General features: G+C 32.3%; 1 protein-coding gene across 4 annotated transcripts in view; it reads right to left on the reverse strand.

Moving 5' to 3' along the window:
- Positions 1-27,905, reverse strand: part of exp (expansion) — a 248,645-nt gene that overhangs the window by 79,134 nt on the left and 141,606 nt on the right. For all 4 annotated transcript variants that reach the window (XR_016305059.1, XM_089648887.1, XM_089648905.1 and 1 more), the window contains one exon: positions 9,689-9,846. Coding sequence is in view for 3 of the 4 variants with exons in the window: in XM_089648887.1 (XP_089505013.1) it covers positions 9,689-9,846 (158 nt within the window). In the remaining variant the exon portion in view is untranslated. The remainder of the gene's footprint in view (positions 1-9,688; positions 9,847-27,905) is intronic.

Consider the following 27,905-nt stretch of genomic DNA (forward strand, 5'->3'; position numbering starts at 1 on the left):
TTGGCGTGCCGTGGTACGGTTTATTTATATGAATATATTAATAATTACTGGCATCAAATTGTTCTAGTTTATCACGTCACGGCCACCAAACGAATGTTGGAGTAAGAGTACAAGAGGCTTCAGCGATTTGACTCAACGGAATACAGAATTCTATTTTTCTAGTGGGTTATGGATTTATTTTGGTTTTTTATGGATCTACCAAGCACCTTGTTTGTTTACTTCGTAAAAACCAATTTTATTTTATAGGTGCTCATAGGTATATCGGTTATTTACTGTTCTCAGGGAAAGGTTCAGAAAACCCCCTAAATTGTAATTTTTATTTAAGAAAATGTCAAGACGAATCAAAGATTCCTATTTCATAACTAATTATTAAATTAATAAAAACACTATTAAAGATACGCACGAGTGACCTAACACATTTTCAGGGTTTAATTGCCAAAATAGAAAACAAAATGTATTTGATTAAAATGTTCATTAAAAAAGCGTGCCCGATTTGCGATCACGAATAGGTACGCCAAATTTATCAGAGTTCCAGTAAATAGTTCTAGCAAAGGACTTCTTTTGTATATTTGAATGTTGATGATATGTTTCCTTTGAATTAACACATACTTCTTAATGAAGGGGAAAATTATGGACAGTGTCATGTTTTGGTTAAAATAAATATTATTATTGTAATAATTGTGATTGCATCATTTACACAAATATATAATTTCGTTAAAACCGCAATTTATATTTTTTTGGTGTAAAGGCAAAACCGACAGTGATTCATGGTTGACAAAGCTTATAATGTGTGGTGCAAAGGTCATTACCAACTTGATAATAAATTTGATTGTAGACATAATAAATACAATAGAATAAACAAGTTATCGTTACAGCTTGATAAAATTACCGTAGGTTCTTATTACTGCAAAGGCTTTGATTTTTTGTAAAACGTAGGCAATATTTTATTTCGTTGAAAAATCAACAATAATAAACAATTACACACATTACCTATATAATATGTAGGTACCTATATAATGTAAAAGAACCCGTGAAATAACATTGTTTGACCTTTGCTGCAGTTCCGGAATTATTAATAATCATGCTAATCATTTAAAGTCTTGTAAATTATCTGGCAACATAGAATTCAAAACGAAAAACGAATGTCTACTTGTCATAAACTTTTGAGCGGAAACGGGTTTTCAGCTACAACTTGCAACACCGGTCGATGAAAATTCTTTTGTTCGTTGCACTTTTAGTCAGACACGAATGCACATATTTATTTAAATATAAAAAGCAAGAAGTTTAACAATTTGTAAGAAATTATTTTAATGTACGTTGAAATAAAACAACACTTATTTTACACTCCCGCAATTACATAGTAACAAATCGTGCCTTACATTAACATAACATTACAACAATAATTGTACTAAAACAAACGTTATTAAAAAAATGATTTTTTCACACACATGTCATATGTACATCAACTAACACAGTAAAGGCACAAAACTTTTTTTATATTTCAGTACCTACTTACAATAGTTGCGGGAGCAATTTAAGAATGTAAATCTAAATAATGTCAAGCCATAAAGCTACGGCCATGATGTGTAGCCACAGAGATATGCCAGACAACGTCGGAGAACGGTAACATTTTAAAATTAAACGTTTTGACAACATTAATAAACCCTTTTTACGTGAAGTATTAACATCACTTACTGTTGCCACACCGAATCAACATTGCGCAATTTGTTTCTCAAAACACGAAGGTACTTACCTTTTCAAGATGAGTTGAATTTTTGGTGAAATTACGTAAGTGTATCATGAAGTATCAACGGAGCCATGGTCAATATCTTCTCACGACCTAAATATTCCTACCAACATTTTGATGTCATTTTCAGTCGAGAATCGTATTTTAATGAGCAACCGGCATATATTTTTTTAATTGGCTGAATGTGAATGATTTTTTTACTCAGAATACGGAAATGCTACAAATTAATTAAAAAGAACAGATCACAGGCTTAATAAAAATTATGGTACACAATTTTTCCGAAACTTATTTACCCCAAACTAAACGTAATACAATTATAATTAATTAATTATACCAGTAAAATTATGTCATTAAATCTGCCACATAGATTATTGTTGTATAGTTATTTGATAAAGTTTTTAAATACTTATTGTGATCTAATTTTATCATAGAGCTACAATTAGAGGCGCTACTGCATACTTATATTTCGTCAAAACTTGTTCCGCTATTATAATTCGATAATAGTAGGAATTGGTAGTTTTGGTTAGAGCATTGGGAGAGTTGGAGGTGAAAAAGCGGAACTTAATTTTTTGCTTCATGTCTCATCTAAACATAATACACCAATGAATTTTGGTTGGTTTTAATCTCTTATCTTCAAATGAAAGTACACTTCACGGAGTATCCTTTTCTTTTATCTTACTATCGTTACTAAATTGTGTCTACGTAATATTACAATGCATATCAACTGCTACTAACCTAATATATTTACAATACTGCCGCCATGGGTGGAACCATAGTAACCAATCCTCTTTAATAATCTCAAGAACAATGCTGTGTTTTTATTTGTAACGGCATAATAACACTTTATCTAAAACATGCGAAGACCTCAGCACAGGCGCACAGTGAGGTGTTCACAAAACACTACTGCTAACCCATACAGTTAAGAACGTTTTTTGTACAACTGGTACTTATTATGTAAACTGTACGTATATAAGAGAATAAAGTTGAATAAATAATATTAAAAATGAAGCATTTAATTTTTTTTGCATACATTTAAGTTCCTAGCCATATGAAAAATAACAGATTATGTGATGATAAAGCTCCACCCGGACGTTTTTTTTAAACATATCAACACTGGGTCGGTCTTTGAAATGAACATTTAAAATTTTGAATAGTGAAATAATAATAAATAAATAGTAAATTTGATGATTTTAGCCCACGAACGCTATTTTAACGTGATAATTATAAAATAATCATTTGCTATTTATTTCAACGATCTTGATTGAACCCCATGATAATCCTTGTTTGAGACATGTTGCTCAATTTTAGTAAACCTTCAATAATGATCAAGTATTGCATTTTTTATAAAAAAAATATTCAATTTCACAAGGTAGGTAAGTACTAAAAATTCTATATTGTTTAAAAGGTGGAGCAGTTTTAAATTACCATTAAAAAGTTGATAAAAATATTTAATGTTTTATAAATCCTTCCTGGACCGAAAAAAAACACCATGCAAGTGGCCCATTCTTAATTTGGCCAGTGAAACTTGACAGTTCCGGCCTTCAGCGAATTACCGAAACTATGAAATCGCCTAATCAACAAAAATGACCGCAAACCTCCGCTAATCACGCACACGTCCGTCAGACCTACAGACAAGTCAATGATTGAACCATTTGATTGATTAATAATGACCGATAAATAGCTGGAGGTCCCAATACTAACTTGATGTAACATTTCAAAGCATCATTGCAAAAATTTCAATGCATGAAATAATATAGAGCTTTGTAAAACACATATCAAATTTACACCAGTAAAATAATTGCTGTTTTGTACAAACTGTATCTGTAAAAATGTATCTTGTATTGATTGACCAATTCAAACAATATGATTGAAGCAGTAAAATACTAAGGACGGGTTCTTTTACGGAATTTGAACAATTCATTAGATATTATTCAATTATAAATATGATTTTCATTACAAATGAAAATCATATTTATATGACCAATTCAAACACTATGATTGAAGCAGTAAAATACTAAGGAGAATTTGAACAATTCTTCAAATTTCAACGTTAATTTGCGAGTTCTGTGAAAGATATTTTCTAGTTCTGTTATTATTTAAGTTGTGTCAAGCAACTAGCCTATAATGATATAATATCAGAACTTGAATAGGACTTTCACAGAACTCGCAAATTAACGTTGAAATTTGATGAATTGTTCAAATTCTCCGAAACAACCGGTCCTAAGGACGGGTTCTTTTACGGAATTTGAACAATTCATTAGATATTATTCAATTACAAATATGATTTTCAAGTTCTGTGAAGGTTCTTTTCAAGTTCAGTTTTATGAAGCCCCTGGCTAATAATGATATAATAAATTAATTTAAAAAAAATGAATGACCCCACAAAAATTATTGGTACCTACCCAAATTTTTCATATCCATTGTCTCAAATAGACGTGCTAAACGTTAAACGAAAAAACTTTTCCCATGTAAAACATAGGGTAGAATAACAAAAGTGATATGCATAATTATGACAATGGTTATTAGTCTTGTCATGTTAAACGAATGTTGTAGGCCCATATAGGTTTAGTGTTGTTAATTCAATAGTACAATAAAATTAGCGAGTATCTAAATCTCCACACACTTCTTCAAACAAAAGTCGGTGAGTGAATACACAATCAGCCCATCGCATCGGAATTGTAATAATTAACTAATGGCATAAAGACTGATCATGCTGTCATGTGCTAATTTAGTATTGTTGAACACGTCAAGGTCAATAACATAGGTCACAAAAGAAAACATCTTCATGTGTAAGTATTTTTTTCATCGAATGTGAAACAGGATACAAAGTGATAATATTATATAATCGCGTTGTTATGGTAATAAATAATCACGCCAATCAAAAAAATAACCCGAAAAAACATTTTTTACTAAAATATATCTTTTTTTTTATCCCTTATTTTGTATGGTTTGACTGAGGATTGAACCTTCTTACCCAGTCTGTCGACCACTCACCAAATTCCGAACGGTTAGGACCGATATTTATTTCATATTTTAACTAGTAAATTCATCCAATTTCAGAGAAATGCGTATAAATTCGCATATATTTACGTGATGCCAAAATGCAATGTCATTGACAACGAGTCTATTTGCCGAATTTCAGCTCGATCGGATGTCGGGAAGTGGGTTAATTCAAAACCTACTAGATCACAAGGCCTGGACACTCATTCAATGCAGCCTCCTAACTTGTATGGGATTTTACAAATAATTTCGTTTTAATTTTTTTAAATTTATTCTTATTAATCAAAACATTTTAAAATATTAATTTTAAAAAAAAAAACATTTTTTGGAGGTTCCCATATAAGTTAGAAGGCTGATTGGATTCAGTGTCCCGGCCTTGTGATCTAGGAGGTTTTGGTTGATTTCAGCTTCCAATATTTGCATTCATTTATTTCCTACAACAAAAATGAAATTCAAATAGTATTTAAAAAATGATAAAATGGTGACCGGATAAATCATCAAATTGATAATTTTTCCGTTTTTAAAAAGTTATATTAAGGACAGGTTGTTTCGGTGAATTTGAACAATTCATCAAAATTCAACGTTCATTTCCGGGTTCTGTGAAAGTCCTATTCAAGTTTTGTTATTATATCATTATAGGCTAGTTGCTTGACAGAACTGAAATAAAAACAGAACTTCAAAAAAACTTTCGTAAAACTGGAAAATGAGCGTTGAAATTTGATGAATTGTTCAAATTCTCCGAAACAATCCGTCCTTAGTCATGAAAGTGATGAAACAAAAAACTTTATTAACTGGGTTAAGTAGGTTAGGTTAGGTTTGAATTTTTTTTTCATCGTTTCTAATGACTTTATATCACTTTTTAAGGGTGTGTTGAATTAGTACTGTGTTGAGTTATCATGAAACCGATATAATATACTAAAAAAATAAATTTTATATGAACTGTGGTCTTGCAAATGATAAAAAATAAAGCAGTTAAAACAAGTATCGAAAAGCGGTGAGGGATATTTTTCAAGTTTTTATACGAATCGTGAGATGTAATTAATGAGGTAACCTAAGTCAAGGGCTCCCAGGGTCAAGTAGTTAGAATGATTAAAAATGCACAGAGCTATGTGGTTCATTCCTCTTGTGAGCACATGTAGATACATTACTACTTGGTCTAGGACTAAGTCGGGGGAGAGAATCGTGCATAGAAGATGACTTGTGTTTCAACACCTCTTCCATATTACCATAATGAATTCGTGTCGTTGATTGTCGATAGGGAAGTGGCGGGCGTGCAACCCTCGGAGGAATATTCAACTAGCATTGGCGTACTAACAACTAACAACCATTCAGTAACCGAACGTTTGAAGAATTAATTCGCGGATGGATGTCTTAAAAAATAATACTTGATCTTCATTGTTGTTATTATTTGAATTTACGAATCTGTATAGTACGATTACTGTATAATAATGACTAGCCATTTAATAAATAAAGATTCGAAATTTTGAAATTGGAAATTCATATGTCATACGGCATTTATTCTGGTCTAGTAATGTGTAATTTCTATCACCCAAGGAATTCTAAAAAAAGGTACTAAAGGATTCATATGTCTTATAATGATTTATAAATGTGGAAATTCTAACTTTACAATATTGTAAATGTTCTCCAAAATGCCCTGGAAAGAATCTCAGACTTGTGATGTCCCGAAAGAAAAGAATCATCTGTTTTGAATGCAATTACTAATGTTATCCAAATTGAGCCTGGTAATAAATTACATCTTTGCGATTCTTTCAAGGATAAAGAACCATCCTGTAACTTCGAATGCAATCAACAATGTTCCCAAAATTTGTTTTGATAGCATCGCCATTTCATTGTAAGAATATTATGTGCTAAATACACAATTTGGCTGTCCTGAAACGGAAATCCTTCCCAGTTGGACAGACAAAGGTTCATTTTGTTATGTATTGTTTGTAATTTATATATATAAAATAAATATAGTAATAAAAAACTCTAATAGTGTCTACTATGAAATCATCAAAAATGTGGATTGTGTGTATATCTGTAACTCTGGTTCAGTGAACTTTCGAACTCGGATTTGCTCTCAATTTAAATTTCGATAATGTTCCTACCCACCTATAAATATAATACTTTTTTACCAGATTTCTTTTGAATACATTTCTATAGTAGATATTTATAGTACCTGTCTACACTTATATCAAATTTATTAGCAATAAATTATTTTAAAAATATATTCTACGTTTCATAAATTTGTGCATTTATTTTGTTTTAATTTTTTTGGGTTAATCTTGACAAGTAAAGTCGGATTTCGTGATTTTCAATTTTTCAAGTGCTTTTTTTAATTAACACACAGAGGAAAACAAGTATTGCTAATTTACTAAGTATCTTATAGTGGTATATTTTAGGAACATTATGCCATCTTCTCCTTTAGCTAACGTTTTGGACAGGTTTCAAGAAGGATGTAGCGCAACACGGCATAATAATCATATTATATATAGTTTGGCTGTGAAAATGTCAAATCAAATCTTATTAAGATTCTCTTCAACTTTGAAGAGATCGGTGATCCAGAAAAAAACGGGAATGCGGGTCTTAATGAATGAATCAATAAGTTTCCTGATAAACTTTTAGTAAATTACGAATATATTATCATGATGTCAAGCCCAACGCGTGTGTTATTCATAATTTACTAAATGTTTATCAGGAAACCTATTCGTTAAGGCTTGCGATCCCGTTTTTAACCGAATTACCAATAATTTAATGAGATTCTCAACATTTTTCCAATACTCATTTCTCTCCATGAAGGAAAATATCAATCCTTCTTGAAAAATCACGGGTTACTATAATTTCCATTTAGCTAGTTTTTTTTGTTTATTTGTCAATTTCGTGGTACTCACTGAAGCCCACAATAGTTTGAGACTCAAGCAATGGATAAACCTTTGTAAAATAGAGTAACAAAATATTATTTAAAAAAATAATGTATTTTTCCTGTGAGTTTTTAACGTCACAGTTTGGTTAACACGAGTCCTAGAAGACCAGAGCGTACCTGCTGACTTGTTCCGTCTGAAATTTAAATAAAGCTGAAACGTAATAATAAAGCTTTATAAATAACTGACCGTAGTGGGTGGATGCGGTGATGCCATTTAATTGAAGGCGAGAAACTCGGAAAGGAATTATTGGGATTGAAATCTCAAAAATAACAGCTTCATTTGAATAAGTCTAGCTCAGAGCGCATTACGGCTACTGAGTACTGATAATCACAATCTGTACTTATTTTTAATGAATTAACGAAGTCCTTTGGCTTAGCGAAAACCGTGTAGGTGTAATCTCGTCCAAACTAATGTTTCAGTCAATGGATTTCTGCTTTGGACCTTGACGTGTTCATCTGACGAACATTAAGGAAAATATTATAACTACCAGCAGGAATAAAGGTGCATGTTGACGAAAGTGAACAGACATATTTATATAAATTATTCGACACAGTAAAAAAATAACATGAAGCAGATGCAAGCAGCAAACCCTAACATAAACTACTTTGAGAGAAAGTGGAATTTGAGGGTTTTGTATAGATATTTATTAATAGCTGATAGTTGACGGAAATATTCTGGTTTTCATCACCCACGACGGTAGGGTCTATTTTGGCGAACTTTTAATGTCCAAAAATGACTTTAATATTTTAATAATTTTAATATCGAACTATGCAATAATTTTTTATCGAAATAAAATTACTAGACCTTAACGAATTATTTGTTCTAAAATTCAACGAAATAGAAATTTTCAGTCTCTCATTAATATGGCGATTAAACGAAAGTTTAATTACCCAAAAAAAACAAGAGCGATACGAATTTCAGCAGTAATTCTACTAGATCAGATCTCGAATGTTACCGCTCTTCGAGGAAATAATGAGTTCAAATAATTTGCGAAGAAATTTAACTGGATGATTTTTCTTCCAGTAAGTCAAATTAAAGTTAAAATTCTGTTAGTTTTGGGACACGATAATTTTTTTGTCACGCATAACAGGATGAGTTTCAAAGGAAGAAACAATTATTAAAGGCTTGAAATCTATTTACTCACAGCAAGTTAATAGCTACTTCGAGAAATTAAAAATTAGGGCATTAGTGTTAATTAAATACGTTGGCATTTATTCATCGATAACAAATAAATAGGTATTAGGTAATAGGATCAATTGAAAACAAAAAAAGTAAATCATCAAACTTTGTATCGGGATATTAATAATACAAATAAATACCTTATATTATATGATGATTGTTCAAATTTGATTAAAACCCAGTAGGGATAGTGGGTAATTATTTTAATAATATCGTTAATCTAGAAGTGCCAATTGAATAGATTTTCGTAAGTAGCAGCCATGATTTACGAGTCACGGCTTAGCCCAATTTTATTGTTTAAAGCCGTATGACTGTTGGTCGTAAGTAGATCGACCCGTGATAAGAAAATTGGACACGTAAGTCGTGATTTGTTTGATCCAATATTTCGTAATCCGCACATGGATATTACGCATAGTTTCATATTTATACGCGGGCACATTTCGTAACACGAGGCAAGTATGTAAAGCATGTAATACTACGCCATAATGTGTGCCATTGTTACACTTAGGCTTATGATTAGGAATGTAATGTATCTGTTGTGTTTTAAAATTATTCACCAACAAGTTGTTTCATACATGAATACGTTTCCGTTAAATTTCTGTGACTAATTACGATGACTTTTAAAGGCAAAAGCACCCGTGTTAAATAGTTCACTCCCTCGAGCTACGTACATTTTAAATTGCACACGACTCAATAGTGCCATTCAATGATAAAATGTAATTTTCAATTAATTAATGTATTGTCTTGATGGATCTAAGACTAGGGCGAAATGAAGGTAACATAACTAAGGAAGGGGGAGTGTTGGAAAATATTGCTTTTTTAAATTAAATTTGCTTACCTCATTCCATCGAAGCCATCGTCTGATCCATTGATGGTGAGAACAGGAGCTCTGGCATAGGCTTTAGCAACTCTTCGATTCCTCTCCAAGACGATAACTTTGGCCCAAATTTCATCATCGATTTGTGTCCATTTATCCAAAACCTCTTGAATGTGTTCCTGGAAGAAAGAAAAATCAAACAAGATAAATATACGTGAAACACAGCACGTAAGCAAATATTGACCGCAGTTATGATGACACAATTATTCGGAGGCATTAGGACTTCATTTAAACCCTCTTGTCTAGGCCGTCACGCAGTGGCAGGGCGCGCCCGTACTCCATAGATGGAGAATTTACCTAGTAATACCAGTGATTTGTATATATTTTTATTAAATAAATAAATTAGTTACATATAAAATCGTGACTGTGGATTTTTACATTAAATTTAAAAATTCAAAAAACATTTACTGCACAAAAATACAGAGTACAAAGGTTATAGCTTATAGGTTACATCCTATTTCTTCCAGCTAACCCTAATATTAAGAGATTTGAATACTATCCTTCCACAGAAGCGTTAGCTTGTGCATGGAAGAGGATTGCACAGTACATTATTGTAGTTAATAATTAATTATTAATATGAGAGGTATAACGTGTATAGTAAATACATTACAGTGAGAAGAAAAAAGTTGCATTATGTGTTCGGTAGATGTGATATAAGTGTAAGTAGTTAAGTAGATAAGTAATATATTTTATACAGAAAATGAGTAATATGGGTTATTTTAAGAGTAATTCGTGTGGAAAGAGTTTTTTTTCTATGTTTGCCTTTATAATAGTTATTATTTTCACAGCATTCAATGTTTGGATTTTCTCTTTAATGCGTCTAGTTTCCTCCGGTAATCCATTGAAGAAAGTATGTAGGAAAATATGCATTTTATATTCTGTATTCAATTTTATACTTGTAATTCGTTTATATTATGTATGCTCTTATATAGCAGGCAGAGTATTACACGAACCTCTCTGTTCAGCTGAATAACCAAACAATATTATTATTATTAATTCAAATGGCATATATTGATTAATATGCCAATAGTGTTTAAATTCGATATGATTCAAAATAAAATTATAAATACGTAATGAAAATCATTGAAACTACTAGCATATATAATAATATAATTAATCTAAATTTTGCTACTATCATTTACGTATATATAATTTCGTGAATATTGGACTCACATTGAATTTGTTAAGGTTAACCTCAAATTGTGGTAAAAGCCAAAATTTAACCTCATTTATAATGTTTTGGAATCTTGAATGGAAACGAAACAATGTAATTTAGAGCAAGTCGTGATTTAGAATTAAGAGCGATAGAGAATTCATTAATATCTAATCGCAGAATCAAGGACAAAGACAAATTGTTATCCCGCACGCTTTATGATCATGTGTTGTTACTTGTTAATGCAATAGGTACCTGAGGTGGAAATATGCGATAAAAACTTATTTGGTACTTATTTAACACAGATGTAAACAGTGTACTGATTTACACTTAAAACACGTTGACTTCGAGTTTTTTTTACAATTTCGTTACCGTTTGTGGTCCTTGGTAAAAAAAGTTTAATTTTTCAAAAGAATAATACCTACTAGTAAGTCCGTTCGAATAAAATATAAAGAAGAGTATTAAAAGGAGAAAGGGTAAATTTTATTACTTTTAGTTCTAAGCTAAGTACTAAGTTCTGAGGTTAAAGTAATTAAATTTGAAAAAAGAAAAGAAAAATGTTGCCCGGTTCTTAAATGAAAATAATTTAGTTCATTAGGGCCTCAAGAAGAAAAATTAGAGCTATGGACGGAAATTTATCACATTTTTCATATAAATTAAATTTTTTGTCTATTTCGTTATCTGGCATGCGCAGGAGCTCGAAGTATTTAGATAATATGAAAATCAACCTATGAAAAACAAAGCTTTTTTACTACAATACATCTGACTTAAATTTTCTCAATGGCACACCTAACTAGGGTAGTTATGTACAGCTTCACATAAATATATTTCATTTGTGTGGAAGTAAATTACGGTATTTGCATCTTATGTACTAAAAAAATTAACCTGTAAAAAAACAAAGTTTGTACAACTATTATTTAAACAAAATATTTAAAATGTCTTTTAAAACTTAAAAAAGGGTTTGTCTGAGAATTGACCTTCCTACCTAGGATCTGGAGTCGACAACTCTACCAATGTCGCCAAATGCCGATCGGGTAGGAACGACATTTATTTAATACTGCTGTATTGTCAGCCGATTTCGGATGTACGTGATTGCCACCAAAAGTTGATAGAATTCATTGTCATCGATAACAACTCTATCTGCCGAGTTTCAGCTCGTACAGATGTAAGGAATGTGGAAATTAATAAAGATTTGCATACAGTAATTCATTCATTTCCGAAAATGAAAGGAATTTAAAATAGATGAATTTCTAAAAAGATAACAACTAGGGGAACAATGTTAATTCCATAATTATGAACACCGTTGAATGTGTTCACCAGCACGTTAATTATCATGAATATTTTCAATAAAAAAATTATATATTTTATGTTTCAACGTTTTTCGATTATTTATTACAAAGATTTCCTTTGAAACGTATCTAATTGTTAACACTCTTCAATTTAAAAAATCAAAGTGAAATTTCATACAACTGCGGATGATCATGATTCATGATTGTTACGAGTGGATAAGCGCATATAATGGCGGTCGGAGAAATTCAATCATTAATCAAAAAGTGTTATAATGTTCAATGTGTATAAAAGGAAAAGTGGTGTGAGGTTAACGATTCGCTGAAATATTTTCCTCGCCGCTCAATGAATGCCAGCTGTCAAGTCTAAACGTAGATTAATATTTAGGCAGTGGCGTAGTCGTAAACTCTCCGCCCACCAGGCAAACTTGTGAACCAGCCTCAAGACATTCAACATTTAGGTGTTTTATTCCTCATTTACCTAAAATTCTTAATAGCAAAAGATTTTAACGACCTCCGTGGTTGAGTGGTCACGATCCTTGGCTACAAATCCGGAAGTCACAGGATCAAATCCCGGTATGCCCAAGAAAAATTTATTTAATTAATTTGTGTTATTTGAAAATTTATTCATTGAAAATAGTAAATATTATATTTGCGGCGAGTTTCAGGGTTATATAATACTTACTGATATTATAGGTTATATGATACTTTCAGTATCGCCCTGATGAAATACCACTTGAAAGTTGATTTGTTGCTTGAAATGGCTTTAGCCATATTTGATGATCATATTTGAATAGTCAGGTACTTCTTCACCTTCCTCTTATCAATCTCTTTTCGCTCCTTACTACTTTCAACCTCATAATACACCTCAATTGCAGATGTCATAGTCTCACTAGCACCATACGGTTTGGAGCTGTTGGAACTCTTGTGCGGTACTCGCATTAAATAATAACAAACAAAATAGTGTTGAATATTTGCAAGTTATTTTCTTACCTCCCCTTTCCGTTTCTCTCTCATCTCCCTTCCACCTTACAACATTTCTAAAATGGGGATAATACTAGCATTGGCAGTTAGAACTTTTGTGCATACATTAAAATGCATTCACTAGAAAAAAACAGTGGATTGAATATGCATCGCGGGTGAATATCTTGTGTGCTTTGGATATGGTCATTATTAATATAAATCATTTTTATATTTAAATGACTCAGACTTAGAAACCCTAACCCCAAGCGACTGCAAAGGCTTCCGAGATGGTCGCTACGCCACTGTATTTAAGAACAATGAACATTTTTTTTATAACTTGTTATTGTGAGTTATTTGGACGTTGTTATACTCAAACTAGTGATTTATTGTGATTAACATGTGATGTGCAAGCCTAGTAAATAGGGTAGGTACTAGCACATGACCAGATAAATAGGTCAAGGTATCCTGACCGTTAAAAGAACTCAATCTTGTTAAAAACAGAGCCCATAGGTAGTTGTTTTTAACATGATAAACTGTAATGTGTAAAACTGTTCATAATAAAAATACTTACAAGTTTTGAAATTGCACAAATTATAACACTCATTTCATTCGCTAAAGTCGTTAACAAATGTATTAAATCTCAAGGTTGCTATTTGGTCTATCAAATACCACTTACGTGGCATTGATTGATTTTGCTTGGCCCTACATTCATTTTCACAATCTTGAAAACTGTCTTGCTTTAAGGTTTGCGGTTTGTCCACGCGTCGATATCTCTTAATAGAAAAAAACTCGAAAGATAATTAATTATTATTTATCGATTAGTAAAGCACAACTTACCATGAACTCGACATGATTTGTCAATAAAACAATTTCATGTTATTATTGCATTGAATGTTGACTGACATATTATTTGTTACTAGAAAAAAGTTATTATTTACACAGTTAAAGCCTGTTGAAGTCCGATTGCTAAAATAAATTGCATAAAGTTGCTTATAATGTATAGCAAGGCTCCATACATTTGACAAACAATATGTGCGATTTACAATGAACTTAATCCGGCAGCGCATATTATAAATGCATTATTGTACAAATTATCTGCTTAGACATATTTTTACAATGCACGGGAATCAAACCCTCAACCTCGAGGAGCACAACGCAATGCTACGAAGATTGTATTAGTGGATATACTTCGTATGCCTACGCATTTCTGAGATACGTCTAATGTTCAGTTTGCATTATAAAACGCTTAAATCGACATGTTAATATATGAGTTTTGTTGCAAAGCGATGAGATTTTATGATGTTGTTTTAAAGTGTCCCTGGGATTAGGAATGCATTTTAGCAACGCATTATGTTTTTGATTTAAAATGACATCAGCTATTTAATGTTTGATATTATTTTATGGACATGTTTTTGACCTCTATGTACAAATTGCGTGTCCATTAAATCTGTGCGTTCATTGTCATTTTACGCTGAATATAATGTTATTAATTTTATTAAAAATATGCAATCATTTCGTGATAAATCTAATCAAGCAGGCTGTGGAAATATGTCATGGAAAATATTACTCTTATTTTAAAACAGATATCTCTCAAGGTTGTGTAAGGTTATCGGCTGTATGCCACATACATTGTAATTATCTATTGCGTTCTAATATATCACCGAATGCCGGAGGTATAAACTACAATATGTTCTAATCTATAATTTCTAAATGATTTTTTGTTATCTTTGATTGAATACACCTATATATATTTTTTTTTCATATATATATATATTTATGAAAAAAGAACGTTTCTTTGATTGTGCCCTACCGATTTAAAACTATAGACTGATTTTGCTGAAAATTTCAAAGTTTGTTCTTATTAGTTCCAGGAGTGTTTAGAGAGGGGTTTAAATGGTATTGTACTTTACTAAGTTTTGAGGTTGTGAATTCTAGTATACCTGACAACTGGATATATTTTTAATTTGGAAATAATATTATTGTATTGTAATAAATATTTATTTCACTTGAACGTGCCATGTGTTTCTCGAGGATCCTCGACTTCTTCTGCTATTCAATTCCACATATTTATTCTGCCATTCTCTTCCACATACTTTCTTATACCTTACACGCCTTTCTTGGTTCATCACATACGCCACATATCATGTATTACCCGGGCGTCTCTTTTTTTTCTACCATTCTACCTCATCGTTACAGTTAAAATACTACATTATTTCGACCTTTAATCATGCTTTATTTTGTTGAATACATCTATATTTTAATATTTTAGACAACGCGGTTGACTAGGTATTTTACTTATAATGTACCGTGTTTAGATTAAAAATGTTATTATTTTGGCTTCATTTTTTTATATCGACGTAACCGATCAAGTAGGTTTCAGGTATTTTGTACATGAAAAATATGAATCTAAATAAGATAATAACAATGAATTTTCAAAAAATCATCAATAAATAAATATTCATATAAAGTTAATAATGCCTTGATTCTCTTGATGCTCTAATGCCACATCCATAGAAAAATAATTTAAAAAAATAAACAATAAATTCCATAAATCCAGTACATCATCATGTACCTAATGATCTTAATTGCAAGATGTTTATAATTTTATCTGACCAAATGTTCTGTTAAAACAAGCAAGTGCATGTGCAAATGATGGTAAGGAATGGGAAGAACGGGGGAACAATACAAATTTTATTAATATTTTATTAATTAATAGTTATCCTCATTGTTGGTTACCCCAGAACTTGCGGTATCAGTTGTGGTTTTGAAGCACGCGATATGAACAACGATAGTAGTATATAGCTGATAGATAGGTTCTACCATACGACTAAACGGTTAGATCATCTGCCGAGCGATTGAAAAGGTTCCAATGCTCAGTGTTCAGTATATTACGGTAAGGTTTATATCTTCATGAAGCGTATAGAAAGGTTTCTCGCTTGCTTAACCACAGACATTACAAGCAATAACTAATTTTAAAGTAAAGCTGCTTTCATTAATGAAAAGTCATGCAGTATGCTGATGAAAATATAAGTACAAAATATCTTACGTGTCTTTTGACCCATACGAATGGAGCAAAAAGAGTGTGGTTCTTTTAACATGAACATATTACGTTTGTCACATAAAAAAAAGTATTTTTAAATAACAAACATTTTGGTTCGTTGATTTAGAATATTTTTATAGACCTTCAATGTTAGGCAGCCATTTTATCACACCATTATAAGGAACAGAAGGTTGCTCCTATCAGAGTTCTCTAAAATGATTTCTCATTAACTCCTTGAACAGGACTAACTTTGACAAAAATCGTGATAATGATCGTCTTCAAGGTTCAAGACGGTAAAATAGTTTTTGGTGATTAAGGAATTTTTAATAAAAATTAATTTACACATTCTTTTTTTTTTGTTTAGGGAAAACCATAGTCAAAAATACTCAACCCTCAAATCTCTCACAATTATGAATGGCAATATTTTACATAAAAAATTTGAAAAACTAATAACCACTATTCTAAAATTTTTCTCCTGTAAAGTTTTCATTTTGTGGCTTGAAGGGTTTTCTACCGTGGTAAATAAAAACACAACAGTGTCTTCATTGAGGCTCTCAAGAAACTGTGTTTTTAGTTACCATCCATGAAATGAAAATGTGAAATTTTGCACACTTACAAAATGTTTCATTTGAATACGCTTCATACGTACACTAAAACTAGGTTATGTTTACTTATATTATTTGCAATAAGTAAAAAGTAAGGCGTTTGCGGTATCCCTTAACTAGAGCACCTACAAGTAGTTATTTGCAGCGAGTTAGTCTGCGCATGCGCACAGCACCGTTGGGGCACGAAGGTGAACCGCCTTCACCTATAACTGTCTGACAGCTGGTACAGGCCGGCCCAAAATAATCTTAACATTCACAATAAAATTTTATTAGTAATGTTAAATGACTTTATTTGAGAACGAATTAGAATCTTTATTGATGATGTAATACCCATATTATAGTTTTTTTTTTTAATTTTCATTTCTCAAATCACTTAGGTTAGTTACAAAATGATAACCACGAATAAATCACAAGCTTTACTAATCGACTGCCTCCTATTGAGAAGACGATTTTTTTCTTATTGAACAATTGAAAAATATGAAACAAACATTATGGCGCAATCTCTTATACCTTGACAGATAACATACGTTCTACAAATAGTTGCATTGATCTACAAATTTCAGCATTATATAATTATAAAATGAATAACGCCAGAGCCCACCCTTCGAGAGGTTTTGCGTTTCATACAATTACATTTTCGCCTAGATACACAGGGAGTCCGGGGGCAAAGTGCGCTAACTTCGGGGGGTGATTCTACATGAAAAAAAGTACAAGTAAAAAATACAAAAGCTTCATTCGAATTTCCAAAGTTTTAAGGTAGTTTTAGGTAAAAAAAGTTTAGTAGTAGGTAAAAACTGTTTGTATGAGAAAACCAATATTCTTCTATTAAAAAATATTTTTGTAAGGAAAAAAAAAGGTGGAATTTCGAAAAAAAATTTACTTTTTTACTTCTACCATCATATAGAATAACCTCCCGAAGTTATCGCATTTTACCCCCGGATTCCCAGTCTAGGCCTACTAATAAACGTGTTTTTAATATTACTTAACTGATAAACAACCATTAAATTCCTTTAAAGATACGGTTTTTCTCTAGAAATCTTGGCATACGGATAGAATTCTTAAAATATATATGTATTTTTTTTTACACACATTTTACCCGTCAGATTATATGCATTTCTATGACACTCATGTTTCATACTCAGTTCTGTGTTCAAACAGACTACAAAAGTTCATTAAACCGAGAAGCCGCATTTATGATAATATCCATAAAACGAACAAAGCGTGTATCATCTCAAACAGCCATCTAAGTTGTCATGCTCATTAATTAGCAGTTAGTGCCATTACAGACGATTCCAGGTTGTTGGTACGGAAATAATAAAAGCAATATCAAGCCGAGTTTTCCGCGATACTTCCGCGCCACGGTGTACCTGCAATAGAAACGCTGCATCGCTGCTGCACTTTCCCTTTTACCTGTTCGCCTAACCCACTGAGTGCGTAGAACTAAATCTTCTCCGTTTCAGACGATAAATCGAAGACATCACTTAAAAAGGCATTAATATAATGCTGATAGCTAGATAGTGGCAAGTTTAACAGGCGTTATCTTTTTGCTAATTGGTTCTGTAACTTACAGTTTGCTACACCTGGTGTGCAGATAATGTCTGAGTATTTGAGCGGTCGGGTATCGTGATCGCGATCGGTGCAAATAAAATAGATTTATATATCAGATTTAAGTGAAATGACATTAAGTAACAAGATCCTTTTGATTTACTTCTACCATTAACATTACGCTGCAATAGTAAAAATTACAAAGTTACCCAACTAATGCTATCGATAACGTGTTTCTAATTCACAGCTTTCAATGTTTCGAGAGTAAGGAACAGCTTTTCATAATACATTAATTAGACTTTGAATTGAAATGGAAAGTTTTTAAGAAATCAAACTAATTCCTGTAATATGTCTCCAGTCACGTATTAGTATACGCGTTTGACTACGTTATTAGGGTGTTGATTCTACTCCAGTGTAGCGCAAAAATGGGATGTAAAAATCCATGAACCTAAAATACCCTGAACAGAGCTATTCTAGAACAATTCGAAGACACGGAGTGATATGGATCATCATATACCCCAGAAAATTCGTAAGAAGTTATAATTCGTTAAAAATATAAAAATAGTTCATTTCATACAAGATGGCTGCCGGGAAATTTCCTTTCACCCTAGAATTGTCTTCAATGTCAATCATACAAAATCGCTCCAGGATTTGTAGGTTCATGCAAAAATCTGATAATGTTAATGATCGTAATATTAACCATAGTAATATTTGACATTTGAAATATATCTTTAAAAATGAAAATTGTTTTTTCTTAAAATAAAATTAACACCCATCCTTACACACATTTCTAATCTGCTAAGTTACATCAGGTAAGTAGCTTGTATTGACTATACTAATTTAAAAATTAAACAATGACCTTGCATAAATGCTAAATAATAATGTTGTTACTAATGTGAAAACAGTGTAAGTAACGATCCCATCCTCGACCTTTCGATCCTTACTACCAACATAGTTAAATATAATTATCGTTTAATCAAACGGTCTATTATTAAGACTATCAAATAGCACTTCACTTGACTAACGAAGAAGTTATTTTAAGCTGTCAATTAATGAGTAGATATTATCATTAAATAATAATATGTAATTTGCCCATTTTGCCCATCAGAAAGAATAAATTATGTGTGGCCAAACAACTTAATGTTTTTTTTTCATCATCCGCCTGTTGTAAAAATATTGTGATTTGAATCAAGGCTTTTGTTAGCATTAGATTGCCCTTTAAGCTAAAGGTTTTTTTTTGCGCAGAGAAAATTTGTTTTCTATGAAATCCATTACTGTGTTCGTTGCGTGCTGTTGCAAGATGAACATTTTTAATGAAAGAGAAAATTGAGGTCGGAAGATCAGCATGTATCAAGCCATTATGTTCTGGCATCAATGACTATCAAAGTTCTTGTATAATAAAGAACAATGCTCTCGTGGATTTATCATTACAAATTTGTTTTTAAACGTTTTTATCAATATTTATTCTTAGACTTTTACAGACTGTCTTTCGAAACAGAAAAATCTCTTGAGTAGTGAGCTATGGCGTCATACAATTAGTACAGATTTTTGTGTCAAAACCACTTGAAACTTGCAATTTCAATTCCACAATGAGCTAAGGAGCTAAATAATAATCTTTTAACTGCGAAAGAAATATACTGGACGCCATATTCATAGTTTAGAAAAAATATTATTCACCTATTGAGTGATGAGCTCTGGCGTCATGCAATTAGCACCGATTTTTCTGTCAACACAACTTGCACCTTGCAAAGCCAATTCCACTATGCAATAAGGAGCTATAAAATAATCTTTTGACTGCGAAAAAAATAGACTGAACGCCATATTCATAGTTGAGAAAATATATTATTCACCTTGTCTTCACTCATCTCACAATAGGTTACACCTAGTGAGGTAGGTAATGTAAACATAAATAATGACCGGTCGGTGGCCGAGTTGATATCGCGCTTGGGCACTCAGGCGTAGTGTGTTCAATTCCTAGGCTGGCTAAGTCCTCCATCACAACACGAGCAACATTTTCAGCTTACTGTGGTGGTAGTAGGAGATTTTCAAATATTGTCAGGTTATTCGTAACCCGGAAATGTTTGTCTTTCTTTAAAAAAAAAAAAAAATGTTATATGAAATTGAAACATTATTAAACATACTAATTTCGGTTCTTGGTAATGTGAAATATTAATGCGTAATGAACTGAAATATGTTTTGAAATCTTCAAAATTGAAACCGATATTGAATGAATTCAGAAAAGCGATAATGTAGGTAAATTCTTAATAATAATAATCATAATGGTACATTAATAATTTAGGTAAAAATATTTAATTTTTTATTTGATCATTAATAATATATCTAAAATGTGTATTTCATTTGTTTAAATTTTTGACAGCATACTTTTAAAATTACTTTGTTGAATTGATAGGTTAATTTCTGACCCTCTCTAATTTTCCAACAAAAACTATATTATAATTATATTATAAAGAAAATCGGCAATATTTGTTTTTGAAAGGCAATTTAAATATAAATACTTTTAGTTTAAAAAATCCTACAATATCCCGTGATTTTTCACGGGCCTGTTCTTGTATTTAAATAAACGAATATTCATTTGCACTGAAGCTGAAGGAAATTAAAAAATAAATAATATAGATGACCGGCCTTCACTAAAGATCCATAATTGAAATTTTTTTAATTGAATTTTAATTTTAATACACACAAACAATTAACATTCATACATATTAATAACGAGCATAATCAATAACGCTACCGACCGGAAACAGATTTTTTTTTCTGTTTTATTATTGCCACGAAAATTCAGACTTTAAAAGTTGGTGACCCTAGTCGCGGTTATTCGCTTACCGATGGGAAGTAAAAAATTCACTTTCGCTTTGTTCGGATAGATTACAAATAAAAAACTCCGGGACAAGTCGCAGTTGTCATAAACATTCAATGACATAGTGAAACAGTTAATCGCTCAGATATTGTATTTTTTTGTATAACGATGGTGAGAGAAAGAGAGAAGTAGTTAGTTTAGAAGAAAGTAACTAACTAAAAAAATATATTAACAAATCAACCGATGCTAGAATGACATGTTAAAACTTATTTAAATGACATCGATTAATAAAATATTGTTCGTTGTTTCCAAACAAAATTACTCCACCGTCTATAATTTGGCCAAAGGACATTGCTCGATTACCCTATTTCCTACATGGCCTACCGAAACTTAGGCCAATTAGTACAACTTTTTGGACCATATTTTTGCCAAGATTCTCAAGTGGAGGAAAAGGTGTTACGTAAAGTCAATTTTAATAGTAGAAATGGGGAATAAATAATAATAATAAGAATATAAATAAAGATAAATACAGACTATAAAAATATTACCATTTGTTATTTCGGCTACTGGCATTATACCTATCTCTCTCATTCAAAGAATGTATACATATAGAACTGTCAAAGAATTTATTCAAAAAAATGCAAAAATCAATCATTTTAAATACATATAGGATTACGAAAGATTTATATTGAGGAATCAGTAGGATTTATAGGTCCAATTAGAAGTTCTACCGAGCCGAACCCTCTGATATGAAAATATCTGGAGTCGGTGAATTATTTTCCCATTTGATCTCTGGTGATATGACGTTTTGTTTTTGTATTATTTTGTATTTATTATGCTTATATAATGCACTTGCATAATGTGGATTGACTAAATGATCATTTGTGGAAAATTGTTTGAAAGGTAAAGTTTTTCCTGTGGGGAAGATTTAACCCGGACATAAAGTCGGAATAAAAGTGTTGGGACTAATGGCAGTAAGACTAACAGACTAATTATATACATTTTTAATGTAATTCCGGGAATCAAGGCAGTATATTATTTATGTACATTGATTGTCATGTAGATTCGCTATGGTGTTTTGTTCGCTACGTGATTTTTAAATATTCTTTACGGGTGTTCCGAGTAACAAAATCGCTGTGAAATTAATCAAAAAGTTGAATGTCTGGCGTGAGATTAAGTCGTCATGAAGGTCGATTGTTAAATTCAGTTCCCAAGAACGAGAATTAGAATTACTTTTGATTTCATCAACTGCATTTCAAAACAAAGAAAACGGCTCCAATTGCAACGGATAAATAATGTGAAGAGAATAAATATTTACTTGTGTGTTTTAAATGCACTGCTATTAGTCTTAACACACTATTCAGGCTATTTCAAAGAATTGCACATCAAATTTCTTACTTAGATCACAACAGATTCGTCCTGTATCTCAAGCTAAGACTCATTACACACAATTTAGATTACGCTACAAATCTTCTTTTCGTGGCTCCCATCGGTATTTTTACATTAGATCCAAACATGGAGCACCAAGGAAAATAATTTCCGTCAGGTTCTATGTCATCTGTGGGGAGGCTGTGTGGAGATTTTTTAAAAGGAAATGAAGGAGAGGATGGAAAGGAAGATCTAAGAAGAAAAAGGATATAAACCTTATATAAGGGTCCAGAGAGTCTTGTTGGAAAGGTGAAAAGATCTACATCAACCAGTCCATCCAAATCTGGCTCGCCATGGACTAAGTGGAAATACGCATCTGCCGCCTGGACCTGGACAGACTTCACCCCATGAACCGGGCACCCCTGCAGAGTGAATCACTTGGGGTAACCTATGGCAGAGGTGTTGTGTATCCAATAAATGGTCCCGGAGCGTTGCGAAACTGTACTCATACCAAGTCATGACAGTATCAGTGTATAGTAGAAATACATAATTTAATAAAGGTGAGATTGATATTTGATAAGCATAAAATTGAAGTAGGGAAATTATTAAAGAAATGAAAAACATTTCTCTGAAAATCTCATCTCGTGGATCACTGCAGGTGAAAAAAAAAGTAAAAATACAATGGCACGAAGCTCAACTGTAGATAATAAAAAGCAATTTGGTTTCACGTGCACTTCCCGATTCAATGCCATTATTCAACCAGATCCGAATTCAGTGCACAATGATGGACTCTTAATGATCAACTTAACGGCAAAAAATACATGTCTGGATCTCAACTAAAATCATTGACTTTATGTTGGTTCTGACAAATTTAAAAGAGCGTAATTATTTTTTGATTCAAGTTTGTCAAGACGTTTCGCGAAAGAATTTTGTTGAGTAATTAAATCGGTTCATATAATCGAAGGAATTATTTATTGTGACATTCATTAAAAATATACTTAATTAATGCGCTGTCCCTTAGTTTATGCAATAAGCAATCTCGAATTTCTTTGGCAGATGCGCGAAGAAATTACAGGGTGGTTACATGCGAAATATTTAAGGACGTAACTCCCAAATCAGCTATGTAAAAAAATATTGCACTCTTGGCATTGAAGAAGTCTGGTGAGATATTTAGTAGTTATTAGTCTACTAAGTATATTCTGAGAGTCTTATAAAATAGCCGTTACGGGACGCCTGGTAGGTGTGAAACATCGAAGTTGATTTTTATTGAAGGAAGTGAAAATGGAAGTAAAATGCCACTTTTGACAATAAAGTAATTCTTTTACTGTTACTGTAAAATATACACAAAGAAATATATTTCTTTATTTATTTTTCGGAATAACTTTATTGAGTAAAACCTCAAATTGTAATATTAAATTATTGAAGACAATATTAGCGATTTCTAAACGAAAATCTGAAACAGAAAAATCAGAAAAGGATACGGTCACATCTAGGACTCGAACCCAGGACCCTTGTCTTGCCGGAACACCGCTCTACCACTGAGCTAATGGGACCCTATCCCCCTCGGTCACTTTTAATTGTATTAAAAGTGACTTTATTATACTTTATTATTACTTTACTATACTTCGAATAAGAACTACCAACATTGTCTTCATTTTTTTCCGCACATTTTTATTGGCAACTATTTTTATGTACGATCGCAACATTCAACCCGAACTAAATGCAATCTAGACAGCGTCTTTTTAGATAAACCTATCTTATAGCTCAGTGGTAGAGCGGTGTCCCGGCAAGACAAGGGTCCTGGGTTTGAGTCCTAGATGTGACCGTATCCTTTTCTGATTTTTCTGTTTCAGATTTTCGTTTAAAAATCGCTAATATTGTCTTCAATAATTAAATACATTTCAATTGAAAGAGCCGAAGAGTCAGGAGGCTCCGTGTAAGAGCGTCGTCCCGTCTTGCCACGCTTGCTACGCAAGAGTCGGTTTTACCCCCCCTAGGCGTATCAAACTATGTTTCACATCAATAATAATTCCTTTGAGATATTGTATTGTCTGATATTTAATTATGGACAAGACCATTAAAACGAATATTTTGTTATATTAGCCTTTTCAGAAAAATATAATAATATATTAGTTACCATTGAGACACTACTGCCTTCAACTTATCACATCAAGCACAAGTCACCCAGTGCATTTAAGATTGAAGCGAGGTTCAGGCTATCTTATCTGCCTGCAAAGCTCTCAGCGAAACATTTTGATTGATAACGTATGTTAAAGTTTGGTCGGACCCTTTGAGCACTGCTCGGATAGCAGGGCACGAGTTGGCGCGGCGTAGGTACCGGGGTAAGTACTGACATACCGGGTAAGTACTGAAGAATCATTGTAAGTACTGAGGTACCAGATAAGTCTGAGGTACCAGGCAAGCAGCAAGTACTGGCAGCTCCCTCCATCCCTGAGTTCGACCTTCAGTGAACCAATACCCGATCTCCTTATCGGAGCGCACCGAATTCTTCCATGCAGGCCACGTCCGTGCATGACCATCGCTGATATTTTTTTTCCCTCGAAACTGGTTCCTCATTTCTGGTTTCTGTTTTCACTTCTCTCTTGCGTGTCTTCTTGCACGACAATAAATCGCCGAACAGAGAATCCTCCAAGTCGTATGAACTTTGCTATGGGTACTTTATTTTTTCGGTTATACAAAACGCTTCCTTGTTGAGGATATATTTATGTCTTCTGGACGCGGGATACGATTTCCTGGTACTGTAAAGGGGAACGAACTTGCGATATTTTTTATGTTTGTTATTAGTCTTATGTAATGGTTATGAATATCCCATAAATAAAACAGAACGTGTTTAAGGGTCTGATGCATTAAGGAAGCGAGTTAAACTTGGCCAAGAAATGTGCGAAGTGCGAAATAATGATGTCGATTTTTAACGTGGGCAGTCGCACACAAGATATATTCGTCGTTTATTTTTTAAAGCATAAACCAATATGCTTCTTGTTTGAACTATCTAATTGCAGTTGCAAATCAGCAAACTCGATATTTCAAATAAAGGTGCTAAGAAAATGTAAGGAAACTGGAATAAATATATTCTGCCAATCTACTTTCTATAATAAATACATGAAGTTTCTAGCAGTTCCAAACTAACTACTGTGGCAAATATCTTCATGGGTAATTAGGCACTGGGTAGGTTTTGCGGAGACATGTATTTTTAAAAAATATTAATGGATGTAAAATAATATGCCCAGCCGACAGAAGACTTTAAAAAAAAATCATTTATTAGAGTTATATCCCAGTTTTCAAGTAGTTTGTGGGCTACGCTAGGTTCGTATAGACTGGTTTGTGATTTAATTCTAATACCTATTTTCCATGTTATTTTCTGTTTAGTGTACAATTATAATTTAAAAAAAATTTACTATGGTCCTAATTCCTACCCGGACGAAATTGTTGTTCCTCAATGTGAACACGACTTTGTCAAGCGGGGGAGAGGCTAGGCTGTGATCATGAGTTTGATCATTGACATAAAACAAAAATTATACTATTTGTAACAACTGAATGAACTGTGGTTCATATTATTGGCATCTGTTAAATTAATTCTTTGTCAAACTTGATCTGATTCAGGTTCCTATATAAAATTTGAAATGACCCTGAAAAAACCAGAATAATCTCAGAGTAAAAATCCTTGATTACAAGATTATTAGTCTGAATATGAATACAAACGAGCTTAATATTAGAGACACTGGTGCTCGGCAGCGATTTGGTTCTTGGGTTGGGAGGAAATGGGGGAGAGAGAGAGATCGCGTTCACTTTTGCGAGGTGGTTTCTCTCACCGGTGGGGCGAGACGCGACGAGACGAGGCGAGAGGAGGCGAGGGGAGGCGCGGCAAGGTCCCACAACCGGAAGCGATCAAACCCTGCCTTGCGGAGGAAAAAACGAAGGCATCGAACTCGAGCAGTTTCCAAAGTTTACGGTATTATAGGAGGGAATTAATGTCAAATCAATTATTATTGTTCATGTCTTAAAGTACAAAATTATTAACTCAGGAGGTTAATAAGGCTTGACTTTAATCGTCTTTTAATAATGGATGGAGTTTAATTTTCTCCTATCGAATTTCGTTCACGGTTAATCAATACTTAATGTTGTGAAATAAAAATAGTAACTTTGATTTAAAACCGCTTAAAGTATTATTTTTGTGCCGACCAAATATTCATTTAGACAAAAACCTGACTTTAACTCTAATAATAGTAATCAAACCATATTATTAATTTAGCAAATCGACGAATTTATCAAAAAATCAAAAATATAATTGTTAAGTACTTTTAACATTTGAAGTAATATTTTTGACTTAACAAAACTTTAAAAATTGTCCCAAAATACTAATAAATTCCTCAGATTTACGAAAAATCTGAGGAATTACTTACTTCTCCTTCGACCGTTTATCTAGTCTCTCAAAGAAGCCGATCACAGATGATTTAAGAACTTATTCGGAGCTCATTCTATTTAATTTTGTTCGGAAATTACTACTCGTACATCAGCATTGAACAATGATGATAGTGGTAAATATATTTCAAATCCATGACCTGGTTTCATTCTTATCAAGCCGAAGAATTTTAATCGTTATCTAAATAGGATTTAAATGTTTCAAGCAGTCGAATGCCACAACTGTGGTAGTCTACTCTCTAATAATTTGCGGTTGAACTTTTTGGAAACATTACAGAATTTCTTTTATAGCGAACTGATGAAGAAACGAGCCAAAACACCTCTATTATTTATTTTCCAGCACTACGAGCAAAAAAGTAAATTGGCAAATGGTGGAATTTCTCAAACAATCTTATACTTAATTATATCCACGAAATAGTGGATAACACGAGAAACTTGGTAGCTGAACAACAACAATTAATAGTTTAACTTTTTTGATGTTAAATTAATCTTTTGATTATATTTTTTTGCTAATGTTGTAAGTTTAATAATATTGCATAGTTACTAGTGGCAAGAAATATGAAAAAGGTTAATAACTGTTTTATCGATTTAATTCAGCTTTGTATTGATGTGTAGTACCATTCCATGGAACAAACATTTTTATGGATCGGTAGATATTATCATATTTAGATGATCCAGTTCATGTAATGATGGCAGGAAGGTAATAGCTAAATGCGTATTTTAGGTAGTAGAAGGGATAGTTAAAGGCTATGCAGAGGAAGCTTAACGGTTTACAGCAAACATAGGTAATAATAATGGGACTGGAATTTTACTGTTTAAATTAAGTAGGTGTTAAAAAGTATTTTATTATTGTAAGCGACGTATAATTTCAATCTAGTTTGATTTTAAGAATAGGGTATGTTTTTTATTCACGATTAAATTACGGTAATGACGGTCTTTTTGATTTATTTTTATGTTGAA

The sequence above is a fragment of the Hesperophylax consimilis genome, chromosome 3, assembly GCF_061612785.1.
Source record: "Hesperophylax consimilis isolate HC1 chromosome 3, BYU_Hcon_1.0, whole genome shotgun sequence".
Lineage (NCBI taxonomy): Eukaryota > Metazoa > Arthropoda > Insecta > Trichoptera > Limnephilidae > Hesperophylax > Hesperophylax consimilis.